At 35.4% G+C, this 21273-nt stretch overlaps 1 protein-coding gene across 2 annotated transcripts; it reads left to right on the top strand.

Annotated features, from left to right (window-relative positions):
• Positions 1 to 631: 631 nt before the first annotated feature.
• Positions 632 to 20542, top strand: LOC111801328 (peroxisome biogenesis protein 1). 2 transcript variants are annotated; one of them, XM_023685283.1, is made up of 17 exons: positions 632 to 1172; positions 2004 to 2177; positions 7147 to 7246; positions 7712 to 8194; positions 8899 to 9624; positions 10069 to 10160; positions 12217 to 12290; positions 13472 to 13694; positions 15035 to 15128; positions 15245 to 15399; positions 16345 to 16569; positions 17253 to 17453; positions 17907 to 18032; positions 18113 to 18174; positions 18387 to 18504; positions 19107 to 19391; positions 20210 to 20542. In XM_023685283.1, exons 1-17 carry the CDS (start codon positions 960 to 962, stop codon positions 20246 to 20248), a joined length of 3390 nt encoding a protein of 1129 aa, XP_023541051.1. In that variant the 5' UTR covers positions 632 to 959; the 3' UTR covers positions 20249 to 20542. The 2 variants fall into 2 exon arrangements, with proteins under 2 accessions (XP_023541051.1, XP_023541053.1); XM_023685285.1 differs by lacking the exons at positions 632 to 1172; positions 2004 to 2177 and having other exon boundaries at positions 7154 to 7242.
• The last annotated feature ends 731 nt before the right edge of the window (positions 20543 to 21273 follow it).

Here is a 21273-nt window from a genome sequence, read left to right as displayed (position 1 = left end):
TATTCAAGCCTTGTGCTATTCTTATATTTGAGGTAAAAGCAAGACACCCTTGTACGATTGACGGTTGCATCACAATGAAGATCGTAGAACCTATGTTAGAGTAGTGACATTTTTATTCCGTAGATCGTAGGTTAGGTTAGGACATCGTTTTAATCTTTTCTTTAGTTTTATTTATATTTAACATTGAATACTTTTCATTGTTTTGTTTTGAAGGTTTTGAATGTAAACGTTTAAGTCAATGACATCATTTTATGAATGATTTTGATGGTTCTGACATTTTCCCACATCTCTACGACATAGGCACGTTACTTATGAGGGGTGACCATATGGTATCCCGAGTAAAGAAGGGGTATATGAATGAACAAGATTCGAATAAAATGAAAGTTATTATCTATACCAATAAAAGTGCATCTTATTTTTTGGTGGCTCGATCATAAACATTGGTTCGTGGGGATAGTCTTCACTCATATAAGTGAGGAATAAGTACGTGACTAAGTTGCACGAGATGCAGGAGAATGTCGGGACCATTAGGTACCGAATTTAAATTTCAAATCGTGGGGGTGGATCGATAACATAATTAAAAGTTCGAACTGATAATGGACCTATTAAATTTGATGGGTACTCAAGATAATGTGATGGGTATCATTGAAGTTCGCAACAATTTCACTGCAACTTTCTGCTCCGACGACTACATGACGACGAGCAACAACTGAGCCGACTTCAACTTCAACTCGCAAAGCCGTCGCTGCCGGAGAAAGTCGGGATCGGAGAGCGCCTGGAACTCTCTCTCTTTTTGTCGGTGTGAAGACCGGCGTCATAGCCATCGTCGGAGGCACTCAATTTTCATTTTCATTACACGCGGCGGCCGACTTAATTCGGTATTGGAATTGCATTGCGCCATCTAATTCACTCGCTTCTGCTGCGGTCTTCCGTTTGTGGAAATTCAATTCTTGAGTGCTATGGAATTGGAGGTGAGGACTGTGGGAGGGATGGAGAACTGTTTTGTGTCACTTCCTCTCGTTCTCATCCAAACTCTCGAGAGGCGGTCTGGTTCTGGCTCGGCCATGGGCGGTCTCCCTGAATTCCTCGTTCTTGAACTTCGCGATTCCTCTTCCGATGAGGTTTGGACGGTTGCTTGGTCTGGCGCTTCCTCATCTTCTGCTGCAATTGAGGTACCTCTACTCTTACGTGAATGTTATTTCTCAATCAACTAGCACATCCAGAGCTGAATTCTTCAAATACGAGCGTTTATGAAGACTGTTTTAGAATATATCATTGATAAGTTTAAGGTTGTGCTTAAAAACTGATAGAATTCAATGGATTTTCTGTTGGTCGTCTTTCTTTTACCTTGCTTTTAAGCCGGGGTTCCTTTGGTATCAGTAGTTTCCGGTAAGCAGAGCTGCTGGTGTTTAAAAAATCGTGTATGGAATGCAAATGCATAAGATAGTGATCATTAAAAATTTTATTTTCCATTGATGTATAATTTGTTTATAGATATAGATGAGGATGGGATAGGGACTCTGGTTGAATGGTGGAATTTCCATGTTAGAAGTATAGCAAAATCGACACAGCAATGTGTAGGTGGATTATTCTGTGTCTGCAACGTATAGTTTATGAGCTATGCATGGTGGACTGTTCAATGGAATGTCCTTGCATTGCATCATTGATTGATTATGTTTCTAGTTGTAGCTTTGCTTCTTTGTCGACTGTTATTAACCAACTATATGGTAAGTTTTAATGATTCATGTCATATGATGTCTGTTTTATAAATTTGATATGGTTAATTCCATCACATTTTGCTGTGAAAATTGTAGCTATATCCTGTCGGCATTTAAGGAAAATAATATCATAAACTTTTATATTCCTCATTTTTTCTTCATATTTCTCGATTCTTCTGCCGTTAAGCATAAGCAGCATGTGGTTCTTTGGACGTATTTAAATTTTTTCCTGAATTTTGTCATAAATTCTTATTCACTCAACACGCCGTTTTAAATTTAATGTAGGTCTCCAAGCAATTTGCAGATTGTATTTCCTTACCAGACTGTACCAGTGTTCAAGTTCGAGCTATTTCTAATGTGCCGAAGGCTACTGTAGTTACAATTGAGCCTTATGGTGAGGATGACTGGGAAGTTCTAGAGTTAAATGCAGAGCTTGCTGAGGCAGCCATATTGAACCAGGTTCCTCATATACATCCCTATCTTCTATAACTCCCTTCTTATCGCACATCTAGGGATGGATGTAAAACTTATTTGATTTTGTGATGTTTTTAATCCATTTCTTATGTTTGTCAACGCTAGACAAAAATGTGGCGTGTAACGGATAATGAGTATTGTCTTTACCTACAATTTGTAGACTTACTGAAAAGTTTTGTTTCTGGTTAAGAAAAAGATATTATTTTGCTTCTACCAAAGGTTTCTGTTGTTATATTATTTTTGGGTTCAGCCTAGTGTTAAATCTAATTATTACACAAATTCTATCAAATAACAATTACTTCTTTGCTATGTTTTCCTTCTTGTCGCCCCTGTCCTTTGCTTCATCTGTGTTAGTGTCTCCGTTATCCTTGGTCTTTCCCTTCGTCATCATTTGAATATTTGTTTATATAAAGATGGCTAGTTGGGGCGTGACAATCAGCCTTGCAGTGTTCATTGAGAACTCAAATTTTAAGCTTTAAGTTGATAGCGAGTACAGAGGAGGCATAGTGAGACTGTGATTTCGGCGGTAATATCTCATGCTCCTTTTCGCTATATTGGTAAGCTTTTTCGTGGATCTCTGGTTTTGTGAAGCATCTTTTGAAGTGTTTAGCGTTTCTTTTCTCCCACTCCTCCCTTTCTTTCTTTCTTTTTAGAGATTCAAGTCATGATATGCAACGACCCGTTTTTCGATGCCTCGAATCACGGATTGCCATGTGGACTCAAGGGTAAAACGAGTGGAAAATTTTTCAATTTGTAAAGTGGGAGATGCAAGGAATTTAAAATTCAAACATGAATTTAAAACTGACTCCAAATCAATTTAAAAGTACAAAACAATACCTACGGAGTCACATAAAAACAATGTACAAAATGGTATGAGTTTTTGAAGTAACCTTAAAGTAATCTTAAAAGCGGCATAAAAGGGGAAAGACTTGATCTATTGGATCCCTCTTGCAGCCGCACGCTCCTGCCATCAACCGTAATCTACGCTTCATTTGGAAAAAAATAAAGAAAAGAAAAGATAATATAGGAATTAGTATAAAAATGCTCAGTAAGCAACCTACTTGTAGGCTTTTATTGGACTTAATCCTTATGACAGTATCTTAAGCTATGTGCTCATATACTAACCTTAACGTTAGACAATACCTTGACATGTAGTCTATGCTAACTCTATAAGGTTTATACATACCTAGACCCTATACACTCCTACTCCAGGGGTGTATACCTAACCCCCTCGGGGCCATAATGTAGGGTTTTCGGTTATGCTTAGCTCTACATTTTTCGTTTTCCATCAACAGACAAGTACTCTAACCGCTTGTCCCCTATACATATTTGTCTACTGGATGCTCCCTAATAGTATACCCTATACGACTCTTGGGACACTCTATGGGTAACCACTAAACTTTGTATACCAAGTAGACCCTAACCAATCTGGGAAAGTTCACGATTAGGGGTTACTTGCCAATCGTCCCTACTTGATACTTAGTCAACCCAAAATGCATGTGGTGTCCATATGTAGATTCAAACATAAAACAGTGGCTCATGTTCGTTCATGTGTCTTCCCAGACTTTCTAGGCACATAGCAAATATCCAAAGTAGAAACTGGGCGTACATGGGTGTTTAACCCCTATAACATGCTCCCACAAGTATATCATATATATATAAATGTCCAACATGCTCAAATAGACGTTTAATAATCATACGAGACATGCTAGAATCCTAAAATATCTCTAGGACTAGTTAAGAGTTTTTAAACATACAAGTGGAAGCTATAAAAACGTATTATCATGCTAAACCAGACAACCACTGAGTTACTAGGCTTAACTATCATGTATCTCGGTCATTTAGACCTATAATCATGTTTTCTAACAGGTAGCCCAATGTCCTAATTGATCCCTACAAGTATTACATGAAAAATAATCCATGTGGCCACTTACTTGTTTGTCGACTTCCCGAGCTTGGTTTCGGTCTTCTAGCATTTCAAACTCTCTTAATTTCTCAAGTATGTCCTAAATTAAGTCAAAAGAATAAAAAGGACTCCAAGAAGCTTCAAATTTGTTAAAAAAGAGGGATATAGGTCGAGAAACTAACCGTTGACTGACGGTCATCTTCCCCAACTGTGTGCATGCTATTTTGCGTTCCTTCTTTCCTTCTTTCTTCATCNTTTTTTTTTTTTTTTTTTTTTTTTTTTTTTTTTTTTTTTTTTTTTTTTTTTTAATAAAAAAAGATTCTTTTATTTATTTCTTAAAACTCCAGATGTTACAAAAATACTTCCTTTGGGTTGAAAAAACCTAGAATAAAAATTGAACAGTAGCTGAAATCAAGTTTTTGTAGCCCCTTATCTTGGTGTGTCTTATTACTCATGACAAAAGTTCAGGTGAGGACACCCTTGTTCTTCATCTTCTAGCTTGTCTTTTTTTTGTGCTAAAAGGAGAGAAGCTCTTTAGTATCTTTTTCTTTGATGTCCTCATTGTATGAAAATTTGGGACAAGGCGTCTTGAGTTTTGTGGTTAATATCCTCTTTAGTATCCTTTTCATTGACAAAACATGGAAGTCCTTTTGTGGTTAATCATTGACAAAACATGGAAAAGTGTTAGCTTATAGTCTTTTTTTCTGCCCTAATGAAAAAGAGAAACACAGACCATGGACATGGAACTTGCATACAACACAAAATGGACATGTCCGTCTATCAGTTTCTATCAGGTTAGTATATTTTGGGATCCTATAGTAGATTATAAATAAGCTTCATAAAAGGACTACTTATCTCACTATTATTATTAAAGCTATTCTCTCAAACTATCCCGTCTACTAGTGGTCTTGTTTCCTACGCCTGATAAAATTCTTGACTTGATTGGGTAGCTTTTAAGGGATTTTCTTTGAGAAGGAGAAAACTATTTGGGTTGTCATCTTGCAAATTGGAGGAAGGTCCATTGATTGGTTTAGGGACTTCAGCATCGGTAGCCTTAAACAGAGAATCAAACTCTTTTTGGAAAGTGGATTTAGATATTTCTTTGTGGAAGAGAATCGCCTTTGGTGGCTGGTCATTATTGCTAAATACGGCTCTATCAACTTAAGCTCTTGGCATGATGACTTTTATGTGCACTAATGCAGATGCCATGGAAGTTTATTATCAAATGTGAGCAGCATATTCTTTCCAGAAAAAAGCAATTTGTGGGCAAATGGTTTGTCCATAGATCTACAGGATGTCCCCTAGGTTTTTCTTCCTCTCTAACTGGAAGCATGCATCCATCAAGAGTTTTGGAACTCATCCACTCAAACATGGAATTTGATTTTAGGGGGCTTTCACAGATAATAAATTCAAGAGTGCGTGGCTTTAATTAACTTTCTCTCTGTGGTCTATTTCACAAATTGCCCTTACAAATAGAAACAGTAGCTTCTTGATGTATTGGAAACCTTGACTGTTTGGTCCTTCTCCACAGTCATGATAAACCTAGATGCTTCATCATGCCCCCCATTCTACCGAGAAATTTGCCTTAGTAGTTACCTTAAAAAGGCAAACTTATTATTGTGGGAAATGGTCACGAGAGCATGGATACCCAGGATTTATTTGATACAAAACAGGTACCCTTCCCTCCATTTCTCTATCCTTGGGTTGGGTGTATCATGTGCAGAAAGGGACCGAATCTCAGACTCACACTTTTCTTAGTTCATTTGCATACAGATTATGGAGTTGCTCACCCTCCTCCTTTAATTGACTTGAGGCTCTCCTTTTCTGCATAAAGAGTCATCATGATTCTGTCATGACTATTCATCTTTTCACTAAGTAATAGAAGATTCTTTGACTTCAATTTATTAGAGCTTATTTTCGGAATTGGTGGCTCGAAGGAGCAACAAAAGTCTCACTAGCTTACGGAAAACTTCTACCCATTTTTAGATAATATTTATTTTGTGATCCTCCCTTGTTGTAAATTATGCGTTCTTATTAAACAGTTTAAACATGCAAGAGATTTTTGCAACCTTTTTAACTTGAGATTTCTTTCTATTGTAATTTGTATCAACTATGAAATTGTTCGGTTCTTATCCAAAATTGTGTAGACTTCTCATCTAGATATTCCACAAGATATAGCTACTTTTTTTTACCTCGCAGGTTCTAACCTATTTGCTTGCAACCGACTAATCTCATAGGACAATTGCTTGATCCTACATCACTCTATTCTGAGAAAAATCATAGAATATTAGATCCTAAGTAAGTGAAAGGAAACAAATAAGTACGAAGGAAATAAAAAATAAAAGTAAGCCAATGCAAAATAATAACAAATAACAAGAACTTAGCAACCGACTTGGAGAGAGAACACCATGAAGAAGACTTTAGCGCAGATTCAAAATAAACAAGTCCTGGAATAAACTTTGTATCAAACAATCGTGTTGATTCCTTCCACATTCACAAAATTTTCCTCCATCCTTTAAGAGTCTTCTAGAAACAGTAATCCAAGAGCTGAGATAAATCCCAGAAATCAAAACTAACTTGCACAAAGCATAGAGCTCAAATTACTTGCAGATTCTGGTAAAACACAACCAAGGGCTTCTTGAACTAGAACTATGATTTCTGGCCGTTTGCCAATCAAAAGATGGGTATTGAAGGTAACAAGTTCCCAGACCTTAGTATCTCATGAGCAAATTATTTGAAATCTTGATGATGTTTAATAAATTATGGAGATTATTTGGCTGCATATTGGTAAGTAGGTACCTTCCTACACACCACCATTAAATGTTTGACCCTAAGAGAGAAAAGTGAAAAGTGAAAAATGAGAAATTGAATTTTTTTTACTTTCCCGTAGTTGTACAAAACAAAAATAAATGATTGCATGTAGGAAGATACCTACACATTGGTATGTAGCGAAGTATTGTTCATAAATTATTTAGGAGACATACAAAAGATTACAATAACCAGATATCATATGATGAAAACAATTCAAGAAATTTGTATGTGATGCAGGTCAGAATCATTCATGAAGCAATGCGATTTCCTTTGTGGTTGCATGGTCGGACGGTTGTTACATTCCTTGTGATTTCTACCTCTCCTAAGCGTGCGGTGGGTAAGAGGATATCTAATGCTTAGTTTTCTTGTCATTTGTCTGCTTTGCTAATATATTGATTGGCTGCTATGAAAGCATACACGATTCTTTTATTTTTATTATTAAGAGCTAATTTGAAATGCTTGTGATTGTAAAAACTCAATTGCTATAGGGCTAGGCAATAGTTCTGTGAGATCACATGATTTTTGCGTTTATTAGCTGAACACTCGCATTCTTCCAAAATAATAATAAGCACAATACATTCCTGGAGGTTGCAGTTATACCTTTCTTCATTTTAATCTACTTATGAGTCATCTGCTATTATGTTTCAATGTATTAGATCTCCAAGTGCGTGCTTTTCTGCATATGTTTGCAATACATTCCTCTTGTCAGGACTTTTTGAGAGAGTATGGAAAATATTTAGCCATTTATTTTCTTTTAAGTAATCTTGTGAAAATTATCTTATTTTTCCTTTTTGTTTTTCAGTGCAACTCGTGTCCGGAACTGAGGTAGTAGTTGCTCCAAAGACACGTAAGAGAGTTCTAGACTCTAGAGAGGGTTCGTGCATGCAATCTTCCCGTATGGTTCAGGAAAAAGCTATGTTGCGAGTTCAAGATCTAGACAAGAGATTGATTTGCAATAGTAATTGTGCAGGCACTGAGGTTCGGGTAGTGCCAACTTCTGTTGCCTTTATTCATCCACAAACAGCTAAAAATTTCTCATTGAATTCTCTTGAGTTGGTTTCTATATTGCCTAGATCATCAGGGAAAGAGAGAGGGAAGCATAGCGAGATAAATGATTTGAGGAATTCGAAAGGTTCAACTGCAAAAGCGAATGGTGGAGAAAGAGCTAATGGAGAAGAGAGTCGACAGGCTATTGTTTATCTTTTAAATTCAAATTTGGTGAATGAAGGACATATAATGATCGCTCGTTCCCTTAGACTTTATCTGAGAATCAACTTGCATTCATGTATGTCAGTTTATTTCCATTTCCTAACAAAATATTTGATGGCTCTCTTGTTATCTGTGTATTATTGGTGTAAGGAAATATCACTTAAACCACAAAGCAGATCAAATTTTTGGTAGCTCCTTAATTTTGAAACTCTGTTTGTAATTTGCACCATTACATATTAGTGCATTTCCGTTCATAACAAACTATTTGATGGCTGTGAACTAATTAATTATTTGATTGGGTTAAGGAAATACCGCCAAACTACAAAACTATTTGTATTTTAATACCTTCTTTGTTTATAATATGCTTCTAACTTTCATGCAAGGAATTATATATCCTTGTATGTATGATCTTAAATTTTCTTTTCATTGTGGAATCAATTTTGGTTTCTTAAGTTCAATTTATTTTGTAATTATTTCCTTTTATCTCTATAATTATAGATACAAATTCATGTGTTCCATGCAAGGCTTAATAAATCCAGGTTTATTAAAAAATGAGATCTTCTTCAAAACGTTATCCAGATTCAATTAGCAGGTGATAGCTCCAGATTTCGGCTTCCAAAAAGCCTTTCTTTTACGTTTATAAATAGTAAACAACCGGTGATAGCTGCCTATGTTAATTAGCCAAACATTTTTCAAGATTATCTTGATGCCCTTTATCCCCTTATGCTTTAATGTATACAATGTTTTCTGTTTCTTATGGGAATGTCTGAATACTTGCAGGGGTTCTTGTAAAGCAACAGAACGTTAATTTGAAGGCTGATTTCTCCTCTGCTTCACTTTCACTTTGCTACTTTAAAATACATGATGATGACGTGCCTCTTCTGAAAAATGATCTGAAGGCAAGTGACAGCCCTAACAGTGTCAAGAGGAAAAATATTTTATCCAAGACTGGCTCATGGTCTTATATGGACGTTGCTAACTTGCCAGTTCATGAACAAGTTCTTGATGTTCTTTCTCACGAATCTCCTGGTAGAGATGATGAGGATTCTCGCTGTATGTCAAGTGTGGAAAAAGGATTACAAACTCTTCTTCGAGTATGGCTCCTTGCACATCTTGATGCCATTGCTTCTAGCATAGGAACTGAAGTTAATTCGATGCTTCTGGGGAACCAAAGCTTGCTTCACTTTGAAATCAGGACTAGAGGAAATATAAACTCAGCATCTCTAAATGCTTCAGAAGACACACATAAGACAGATGAGATCCTGTGTCTTATGACTATTTCTCAAGAGCCACAGCAAGGGGTATGCAGTAATGCATTCAAACTTTCTTTTGATGATCAAAACAAGTGCGTTATTAATTTGGGAGGTGTGGAGTTGTCTAAAAGGTTGCACTTTGGTGACCCTGGATCCTTCTCAACCATTAAAGAGAAGACTTATATTGATGTTGATAGCTTGGATGTATCTTCTCTGAGCTGGTTGGATGCATCTCTCCCTAATGTTATTAATAGTACGTATTCTCTGTAATGATTTGATCACTCATCAGCTTTGGTAGTTTGGTAGCGTTATATTAACATAGGGTTACATTTTTTGCAGCATGCTTTTTTGTTCAGTTAAGAAATACTTTCTATTATTAGTTCAGTGATGCACTTAAGTCCTAATGGAAAATTATTTCCATGTTATAGGGCACCAATCATAGATGCATACTCAGACAAAACTTCAGAACTTTATGATTCACCTATTCATGTTTAAATCATGTGATTGTGAGTTTTAGTAGGCCCTGCTTTAAGTCGTTATGCTTTGTGTTGTACTTCTGATTCAAGAAGCACTTTTCTCCTGTTATGTGTTGCGTACAGTACCCTTAGGCCTCAATCCCTCTTTGTGTTCTTCTTTTTTCTGTTCAACCTTGCTGCTGCTTAAAGTATCCTTGACACAGAGTCATATCTGGTTGCAGGGATAAAGGTATTATTATCTCCAAGAGCAGGGCGGTGGTTTGGGGCCCACGATCTTCCACTTCCTGGACATATTCTCTTATGTGGACCTTCGGTGCGTTCCTTTCGTTATTAGATTTGACCTTACCTTTCTTAAGTAGATTTAAACCTATAATTAAGCCCATAATTTGATGTTCTTGGAGTAGGTTAAGTGAGGTAATTTCCCATAGAAAGAACAAGAAAGACTTGGTCGACCATGCAGGGAAGAGATTTTCTTTGTTAGTTTGATTGTTATCTTGAAGAAGCCTTCAGATAAGGCCAAAATTCCTTGAAGAGGATTTTTTTTGGGGGAGGGGGGTAATGGGTGGGTGTGGTGGGTGGGTGATTATTTTGATGATGGGGATGGTCAAACAGTACTGATTAACATGGAGGATGAATTTGTTGACGTCTTAATCATGCCACTAGAACTTCATGGTAGATGACAAAATTGTTCCCTATGCGTTGTTCAGATTTAGGGACGGTTCATTGTATTTTTCAGTTTTAGAGTATTATTTAGAAGGTTTTGAGTTTCAATTAAGTTAGTGACCATTATGGTATTGATGGGCATGACCTTCCAATTTAGGGTTTATTTTCAAACCTATAAATAGTCATTCATGTTGTTACCTTTCAATTAAGATTTTGGAGATTTTAGACATTAAAATGAAAATTGTATATTATGCTTCTTAAGGCACGAGTTTGTTCTTTTGCATTTTTTGTGTTTAGATTTGCATGCTAGAATCATCTAAGTAGCCTTGATCAAGCTATCCAGTGGATTGATTCGATTCTTGAGTTAAGAAATAAGTTTTTTTTTACTCTTGATATTGACTATCAAAGTAAATCCATTCTATCTTCTTCCTTGGGATGAAATCATCTTAATTTGGGGGTTTTAGCATTTGGTGATCTATCCAAGGATTAGCCTTTAAGTTAGGAGGTATTCGTGTTATTCATGAGTTAGTATCCAATATGAGAACGAATGATATCTATTACTCAAAGTTGAGGGGTGTGTTGAAGAATATTTGTGTAATCCCATTAAATAAGAGTAGTTGACCTCAATTTATCACTTAACATCTAGGGATTTATTTAGATTACCTAGTATCTAGGGATTTATTTAGATTACCTAGTATCTAAGGATTTATTTAAATTACTAGTATCTAGGGATTGAATGTGTTTTTGGACTCCTTCAACAAAGCATCTAGTTTCGAAGTGAAACTAGTTGCAGCAAAGTATGTAAATTGTGAAAGACTCTGTATGGACTAAAACAATCACCAAGGGTGTGGTTTGAAAGATTCACAAAAGTAATGAAAGATTGGGTATAAGCAAAGTAAGAGACCATACTTTCTTTATCAAGCACTCAGAATCAAAAGGAGTTATTGTGCTTCTAATGTATGTAGATGACATCATCGTCACTCGATATAATAAAGAAGAAAAAATTGAACTTATAAGGAGATTGATGAAAGAATTTAAATCAAAGAACTTGGAAGACTAAAGTACTTTCCAGGTACTGAAGTAGCATACTCAATTTAGGGCATTTTCATATCACAATATAAATATGCTATGAATTTTTTGATCGAAACAGAGAAAAGTGGAGTTAAACCTGTTCCAACGCCAATGAATCTACATCAGAAATTGGGGGAGTCAAAATAGGAACCTTCGGTGAACAGAGAAATGTAACAGAGGCTAGTGGGGAGACTTATATACTCGACTAGAAATAACCTCTGTAATTAGCCAATTCATGATTCCTAGCCTTGATTTAAAAGATATTTGTGGAAGGATTGACCTTATTTATATATGTGTAGTTCTTAGCCTTAAGTTGGGAGATATATGTGTAATCCCATTAAATAAAATAAATAGTTGACCTCCCTAATTTATCTGTATTGTTACCTAGTATCTAGAGATTTATTTAGATTTATTGTTACTTAATATTTAGGACAAAAGGGGCATGCACCTCTCTAAAAAATAGCAAGGAAAAGTAGCAAGATAATTCAGACTTGCCACATATTTTGATTTACACAGCAATATTGAAAATCTGTATCCAATGTTGTGGTCAGTTATTGCAGGCAACTTTCTGTAAGTTCATGTTATATATTTGATGTACCATTAATCCATAATGATCTGCCTATTTCTGCTGGCAGGGTTCTGGTAAGACATTATTAGCAAGAGCTGCAGCCAAATTCCTTCAGGAATACGATGAAATTTTAGCGCATGTGTATGTATTATTATTATTTTTTTCTTTTTCTTTCTTTCTCTTTCAGAGCATGGTTTTAATATTGTCTATTGATTTCATTTTACAATCAATTTTTCATTGTAAGTTCTACGTTCAAATTGTTTCTTCTTGGGGAAAAAGTTATGATGCTACATCTATTTCAATTGTTTGGGTTAGAGGGCCATTTCTATTTTGGCATAAAGATATTAAAGAAAGGATCTAAGAAAATGGTGTTTTACAATTGTTTGTCTATCTAAGGAAAATGGCTAGAGCCTGGAGGTGAAATGAACCATTGTGATGTTGGTAGGTCGAACAAAATAATATTTTATGATTTTTCGTCTATCCAAGGAAAATGGGTAGAGATAAAAGGAACTAGTGTGATGCTGGAAGGCTGAATTAGGTATGGGATGGACTGGGCGCTTCCTTCAACTCTCTCCCTCAAGCATGGTGATATGTTTTATTAGACTAATTTTAGAATTGAGGTTTTCAAACTTGACTCGGTAGATCCTTCATGAGTACATCTGCAAAATGGAGTCTTGAAAGGAGTATAAGAGTGATGGTTTTATTTGATCAAATAATCGTTTCAGTCTTCTTTTCTTTGATTACTTTTCAAGGGGTAGGTTAAGCTTTCTTTACGTGCAAAGGCAACTCTTTAACTTGTACTTGCATTGAATTTGCACTCATTCCTTCATGCTATACACATTCAGTTGTTGCCTATACTTGATCAGCTGACTGATATATTGAGGAATAAGTTGATCACCTTGGCACATGTTGTGAAGGATGCTTCTTTCTCAAATTATTATATATTGTTTCTCGAAATTAGAGAGTATCACGTGCTACACTTAAAGTCTTGTGGGTTCAGGTTGTTTGACAAAGAAGAAAAGATTTTGTTGATTATAAGTTTAGTAAGCTAGGATACACAGATGAGGGCTGAACGCATTCTAGTATGCAGAAAATTAAGGACAGAATAAAACTGAATATTATTTTAAAAGTGTACATGTATCTAAGTAGAGAAAGTTGGCTATGGTTAAGAAAGTTTGGCATGATGCTGGAAGACTGAAGGGCTTGGACGAGACTATAACCTATAAACAGATTTTTTTATTATTATTTTATGTACATCAATGCACATTGTGACGCCACCCAAGTGAAACTTCGTATCCTCACCATTCCTTGTTTTTTTGCAGAGTTTTTGTATGTTGTTCCCGACTTGCTTCTGAAAAAGTCCAGACTATTCGCCAGTCACTATTGAACTATATATCAGAAGCTTTAGATCATGCACCTTCTCTCATTGTTTTTGATGACTTAGACAGCATTATCTTGTCAACATCTGACTCAGAAGGATTTCAGCCATCCACATCGACGTCTGCAATAACAGAGTTTCTCACTGACGTGATAGATGAATATGAGGTAATAATTTTATTGTAGTTTCCATGTTCATTTGTGTGCATGGTAAATACTTTATACTATGGTTTTGCGTATGGTTAAATTTCTTACTTTGTATTAACCCTTCGACGTTTTCTAGATTGTATGAGTAAAGATTCTTCTTTAATCAATCCTTTCTTTTCTACTTTTATTGTAAAGGGGGTTGTGGGAGCATGCTTACTATTTCTCTTGCTATCGTTGAGGAAACTTTGTTTGGTTGTGTAATTTTATGCTAAAAGAGAATAAAAAGTTNTTTTTTTTTTTTTTTTTTTTTTTTTTTTTTTTTGATTTAGAGAAGTTTTTAGCTAGCTTTTGTTCAAGTTTTTAGCTAGCTTTGTTTGGTTGTGTTATTTCTGGTACTTTGGGTAATGAACCATCTGGAATCTGAACAATAAAGCAACCAGTATAAGGGCTTGTAATTGTTCAAAAGATACAACCTCCAATACAAGCCTTGTCATTCATCCAAGATGTTATGTCTCGGTTCATGTGGTTTTGTGCTCCTTAATTTAAAATCCATGAGATGTTATTCTTAAGTCTCAGTTTTTTGCATTTAAATCTTGTAAATAATAACCGTTTTGTGCTACATGTCCAGTGCCAGTAGTTCTACTGTCAAGTTTGGATTATCTATGGTGATTGGTTCGTCATACTTCTTAGAAGCTCCAGTTGCTCCTTAGTCCTTTCTGAATAATATTTTTGGTAGATGTTTCTGTAGGTGCTACATGAGCTTGATTTTCTTGGTTCTTCTTATCCAACATTTGGCCTACGGATCCTAGGAAGTGTCCTTATTGGCGTGTATTACCTGTAGGCATCATTGTATCACAATGGTAACTAGTATATATATTAAAAAACAGAGAGAAGGCTAATAATTATAAAAAAAATTAAATTTATCATCATCCATCAAAATAAATTTTTGTATAGTTATATTTATCATAATTGACCATCATAATTTATCCATTTAAACTATAATTTAACATGGTATAAGAGCAGGAGGTTTTGTGTTCCCTGAAAAATTGTTTCCTCCCCAATTAATATTGATTTTTACTTGTTGGACCTTTTATAAACTTCTAGTCCCATTTTTAATCCTATAAGAGAGAGAGAGTGTGTTAGAGTATTGAAATAATTAAATTTACAATAATTGAGTTGAGTTTTTGGGTTGGATGCATAATTTAAGAAATTCGTTTATTTGAAGACGAGAGCAGACTTAATTATGTTGCTGAAGATAAGCCAAATTGTTGCTCTAAAGTTATAATATCAAGTTTATGTTATCATCGTTTTGGTACCTAATTTTCATTGTCAGCATTATTCACTTTCATCACAATTAACAGGAAAAGAGGAAAAGCTCATGTCAGGTTGGTCCTATTGCATTTATAGCTTCTATGCAGGCTCTAGATAAGATACCACAATCATTGAGATCTTCAGGTTTTTCTTTCTCTCTACAAATCTGCTAACAGAATGCATTGTTCTTGACCAGTTTTTCTATCATTTTTTCTCAAATTTTCAATCTAGTTTTTTTTCCCTCCAATTGGATCAATCAGGAAGATTTGACTTTCATGTGGAATTACCTGCTCCTGCTGCATCAGAACGAGCTGCTATTCTGAAGCATGAAATACAGAGACGTTCCTTAGATTGCTCAGATGTGACCTTACAAGACATTGCCTCAAAATGTGATGGCTATGATGCTTATGATTTAGTACGTAGCTATTTCCCGCATTGTTGTAATTTTTACTTTTACTTTTATAAATATTTCAATAATTGAACTATCAATATGATCAGATCTATTGATGGTACAATTTCATGAAACTGTTTTCCAAATGTTGGACACTTGAGTTTGGCCAAAATTTGAATCTGATGGAAGGAAAACTTGCAAAATTCGAAAACTAAAGGGGGAAGAGGCCAAGGAAGAACATTTGGTGAAATATTTAGTTTGCCTGCTTTGCTTTGTGGAGGAGATCAAAAAAATGTGAAGCGATTTCTTCCACTTAAAGAATCTGGAAGAAATTGCTGAACTAAAGAAGAATGGTGGAGAGGATATGCAACCTGAATATATGAGTGAAGTTTGAAGAGTGAAAGCACAAGGAAAGAAAGAAAAAGAAAACTAGAAAGGTAGGAGAGGAATACGAAGGGCCATGGAAGAAGTTGATGAAATTTTAGAATGGGAATTTGGAAGGCCAGAACTGATTAAAATTTAATTAATTACTTCATACAAGTGGATGGGTGAGTGGGACATGTGGCCTTTGGACCTTGTTCCAAATTGCTAGCAAAAGAGCGTAGTGGGAACATTGCATGAACAACCTTGGAGAAGGAAATTTCATTATGACTTTGACATATTTTTAACACTTGTTCAGTTCTTTTTTATTTATTTTGAGGTTAGTTAATGTTTTATTCGCATTAATAAGAATACTTGGCTACTTTTTTCCTTCTCTGTGCTAAATTTTGGCTGTATATTTGATTATCTATATCGATATATATGTGTTAGTTAAAAACTGAAACTTACAATACACGATGCACACAAAGTTCAATTTCGATACACGTTCCGTTTCACGAGTCAACAATCTTGGATATAGATGTTACTCTCCCCAATTTTTCTCGTAGATGTTCATCTTTAAACATAGAATCATAATAATTCCATTTTCAGGAAATTTTGGTCGATAGAGCTGTCCATGCTGCCGTTAGCCGTTTTCTGCCATTGAGTCTTAACCAGAAGCAAAATCCCACTTTAATTGAAAATGATTTTTCTCTGGCAATGAATGAGTTTGTTCCGGCTTCAATGCGTGATATTACTAAACCATCCGCAGAAGGTGGTCGCTCTGGCTGGGATGATGTTGGTGGTTTAGTGGAAGTTAAGAATTCTATCAAAGAGGTATGTGCTTTATTTTGGCCTCTTGAACTCTAGCATTGATGAATTTGGATTACTTTGAAGCCTTTTATGTTTTCGTTGGTGATACATGGACTTTAGGCTTTGAAATTTAAATATTTTTGTTCTTAACACTTTTCTTTTTTGTCGACCAATTAGAATGCCTTTCCGTAATTCCGTGAGTGTATGTTCTTTTTGTCTTTTTGTACTTCTCTCATCAACGGAAACTGCTGTTTCGTATGCGAATGAGATAGCTATAAGTATCAACTTATAATCCCATTCAGCTTGATTAAATAGAAACATGTGGAAATAACACTTTGTGAATGAGGCTAATGAAGATCTAGTGGATTCGTTTAACGTTTTTGTACTTTTACATTATGTTGCTCACAAGTTTTTCGTTATTTGCTTTGAGTTGTTTGGCGTCTCTTTAAAAACTTCGATAGCATACCCTTTATGAAATGAAATATATTATTTTCATTATGTTGTCTTAAATAGTTCAAATGTTATTTCCTACAACTATACCTCTAGAAGAGAATTCTGCTGGTGCATCTTACGTAATTCAAGTCTATGTTTCCTTTTGTTCCCGTTCATTTCCTGCATTACATTAAAGCTTTCTGTTTTTAATATTTTGGCTTCACATTTATTTATTAGATGCTTGTATTGCCTTATTTTCCTATATCTTTGCGCAGATGCTTGTATTTCCTTCAAAGTTCCCGAACATCTTTGCTCAAGCCCCTTTAAGGCTACGGTCAAATGTTCTCCTATATGGACCTCCTGGTTGTGGCAAGACCCACATAGTTGGTGCTGCTGCTGCTGCTTGTTCATTGCGATTTATATCAGTCAAAGGGCCGGAACTTTTAAACAAATACATTGGTGCTTCTGAGCAAGCTGTGAGAGACTGACTAACCTTTTTTTGCCACTTTTTAAAATATTAAGTGCATCTAATATGATCATTCAACTGTTGACTAGCATTATGTTTGCTTCGTTTCTTAATACATTCAAATTGATGCCAATTATCCGAGAATAACATGTATAAAGATCGTATGAAGTTTTTTAACTTTTTCTTGACCACTCTTGTGCTTATAATTTTATTGATTGGCTTGTAGCTGAAATTCTTTATGTGCTAAACCTGATCTTTCCTCTCAATTTAAGAATTGATTGACAAGCACTAATTTTGATACCTATGCCCCTTGGTTAAGAAGACAGGTTTTTTACTCTGGGAATCTAGAATTTAGTTGGTAATAATAGCTGAGATACTGTTCCCTTCAATTCCCTCTTATGGGTATCTTGGAAGATCAAATATAATGAATCATTTTGCTCAGAAACCCAATTTTTGGTTTCAGGTTCGTGATATTTTCACTAAAGCAACTGCAGCAGCACCTTGCATTCTTTTCTTTGATGAGTTTGATTCAATTGCCCCAAAGAGAGGGCACGATAATACTGGAGTGACCGATCGTGTAGTCAATCAAGTGGGTATCCTACTTCCTTGACCACCCTGTGTTGCATTAGGATTCAATTATTTTGACTATTGTATTTTTCTGCTTGCCAGTTTCTAACTGAATTGGATGGTGTCGAAGTTCTAACCGGTGTATTTGTTTTTGCTGCAACAAGGTTAGCATCTCTTCGTTTAAACCAGTCGGGCCAACAGCAAAAATAGCTAAAATAATTCTGCTCATCTCGTGATTGCTTGCTTTCAATCATACATTATTTGTTTATTATTATTGTTATTCCAATATGCTCAATAATTTTCTAATTTTCAGCTCCCCCATTCCTCGGCTTCTCATTTTCTTCTTAAGTTGCATTTTATTTTTCATTTTAAGCAGTAGACCAGATTTGCTTGATGCCGCACTGCTAAGACCTGGCCGACTGGATCGCCTTCTGTTTTGTGATTTCCCCTCTCCTGTGGAACGGCTAAATATTCTCCAAGTTCTTTCCACAAAGGTTGGTTTGTTAAACTTTAATTGTTTAACTTATTTTTATGCTGTTACGGCTTACGGATCTAATGTTGCCTTTTGGTTTATCCACATGGGACAAATGTCTATTAATGGCTGAAAAGGTATCAGTTATGCTCATGCTTGATGTGACCAACGCCACTATGCCCCACCATGTTCTTGTTTCATTTTCCATTCCGTCAATAACATTTTCGCAGTTTAAAGGAGTAGAAAATTTGATATACGTAGATATAAACAATACACACATACTTTCATGCGATGCGGAGTTAAATTTTTATCTGTTTATTTATTCGCCATGGCAGAATTTGTGGGAGATAGTTTTAGATGAAAAATAAGCTTTTAGAAATTAGAAACTGGTTGCTAGCTAAATTATTGCTGTAGAACATCCTCCAGATTAAAATATGTTGGACCTAAAAAATTCCCAGATTGTTGGTTGGGTAAAAGCTTAAATTGTCATGAACAATTATGATTACCTTGGCGCCAATAGCATATAAGTCAATTTTCCTTTTGATTGCATCAGTTTTGTTCCTAGATGAATTTAGAAGTTGAATGATCATATTCTTAACAATGATTGATGGATTGAACATACAGCTACCGCTGGCCAGTGATGTCGATTTGGAGCCAGTAGCTTATATGACAGAAGGTTTTAGTGGAGCTGATCTTCAAGCTCTACTCTCCGATGCTCAACTTGCAGCGGTTCATGAGCATCTCGATAGCGCTAATGCTAGTGACCCGGCTCAAAAGCCTATCATTACTGATGTGCTATTGAAGGCAACTGCAGGCAAGGCAAGACCATCAGTATCAGATGCTGAGAAGCAAAGACTGTACGGCATCTACAGACAGTTCCTGGATTCCAAAAAATCTGTCTCTGCGCAGGTACTTCCCATTTTCCCTTCTCTCTTTCCCTTACAATTTCAAAGTGCTTCCGGCCTGATGCTATGCCATTGTAAATAGTTGTGTTAAAAGAGAGAATAGGTTTTAAGTCTTTGTGATCATAGTTCACTTAAGATAATATGGTGAGAGTTTCTCTGACATCTTAGTATAGAAGGGTCAAATAGTTGTCTGCTGAAAAGAGACAAGGTACGTACAAGTTTGCCCAAATACTTCTAATGTTCAAAAAGGAAGTTTCTATATTCAATATCTTGATAGAATGGTCATTGAAATAATAGTAACGGCCTTACACTAAAGGACCTGTGATAGAATGCACAATATTATTGTCTAGGAAAGATTTAGTTACCCATCCTTTGGTTAGGAAAATAATTATGAGAGTGATAATGGTGACGACTAGGATAATTTTAGGTTTGAATACTCGTCTTTGTAATTAAAAATGTCATAGTTTGATCTGTTTAACTTTGGATAGAAAAATTGTGCGTCGAATTGAAACTTTACGCGACTTATGTTTTAAATATGTTTATTTGATACAATGGAATAGGCGGAATAATTAAGTTTTTCTAATGAAGGTTTAAAAATCGAAGTAAGGTAATTTAGTGTTTTTTTAACTTGACTTTGGTGTTTTAGATTTTGAAAACATATGTAAAAAATAGATATGAAATATTTGAATATTAGCGAAATTTTAAAAACAAAGTTGTTTAGATTTATTTATTTATTTTGTAGCTTTCAAAACTTGGTTTAAATTTTAGAACGAATCATTATGGAGTTCAGCCTTTTAATTTTATCATATTGATTGTCTTCAGACTAGAGATGCAAAGGGGAAAAGAGCAACCCTAGCTTAGAGAGGCAACCAGCACTATCACTATATTTTGGCTATCAAACTGGTCTTGTCTTTTAAGTAAGTTTGTTCATTGTTACCATAATTGTTTTAAGATATTATTACTTTACACATAGGGGACAGAATTTGATCTTATGACCAATAAAGTGAGAGAAGTATAGATTTTATGTCACTATTAATGTAATTTACTCTTGGAGGTGTCATTTAATCAAATGCCATTCTTCTTTCTGCCCCTTCAAACGCTTGAACCGATGTATATATATAAACTAGTTATTAACACAGGATGTTGAATTTTAAAGCCCTCTCTGGAAAGTTGCGTTTGATTACCGTTTTCTTGATTTTAGGATTCCCTTTTCGTTCTTTCTTTTCCTTTCAATGTCTTGTGAATGTGTTTAAATTCTTGTTTGTTAGAACAGATTTCTCAACCAAAACAAAGCAAATAGCAAAAGTTGGCCACCTACTTCCATGGTCAAAATGAACTTTGGGTCTGCAACTAGTAGGAAGCAGTTTCATCATCCACATCTAATATGTCATTAGTAGGGGTTCTATTCGTCATGTCTCGAGCCCATACTTGATTCCTGCTTTGAATCTCAACCTGAAAGACCAAATGTTGGTATTTGGTTTGGATAAGCCGGCATGGACAGGCAGCTTTGAACTCATACCCTTGATTCCTATTTTGAGTTTAGGCCCGAAGGAGTTTAGGCCGAAGGACCAAAGTTGCTATTTGGTCTAGATTTGCTTGGACAGGCTCCTTGAGTATATACCATTCCAATCGGGAAGATAATCTCCCCATTATCGATGGAGAATTCAAATGCTTCGAACTCTTTAGGTCTTGTTTTGTAACCTTGAAGTTTTGAAACCTGTTGAGATTAACTTACAACTCCACTAACCTAAGCTAACCTAGTAGATCATTATTGAAACTTGTACTGTACTCGCTTCGAAAAGGTTACCTAGTAGGTCATTATTGAAACTTGTACTGTACACACTTCGAAAAAGTTGTTGGTTGTTCATGCTTGTTTATTAAATAAT

This window comes from Cucurbita pepo, chromosome LG09 (genome assembly GCF_002806865.2).
Source record: "Cucurbita pepo subsp. pepo cultivar mu-cu-16 chromosome LG09, ASM280686v2, whole genome shotgun sequence".
NCBI lineage: Eukaryota > Viridiplantae > Streptophyta > Magnoliopsida > Cucurbitales > Cucurbitaceae > Cucurbita > Cucurbita pepo.
This window is presented reverse-complemented; position numbering and strand designations above follow the sequence as displayed.

Coding starts and splice junctions, on each gene's coding strand:
- LOC111801328 (XM_023685283.1), top strand. CDS start 960: ATGGAATTGGAGGTGAGGACTGTGGGAGGGATGGAGAACTGTTTTGTG. Junction 16,570..17,252: donor TTAAGAATTCTATCAAAGAG/GTATGTGCTTTA, acceptor ATCTTTGCGCAG/ATGCTTGTATTTCCTTCAAA. Junction 18,505..19,106: donor TCCAAGTTCTTTCCACAAAG/GTTGGTTTGTTA, acceptor TTGAACATACAG/CTACCGCTGGCCAGTGATGT.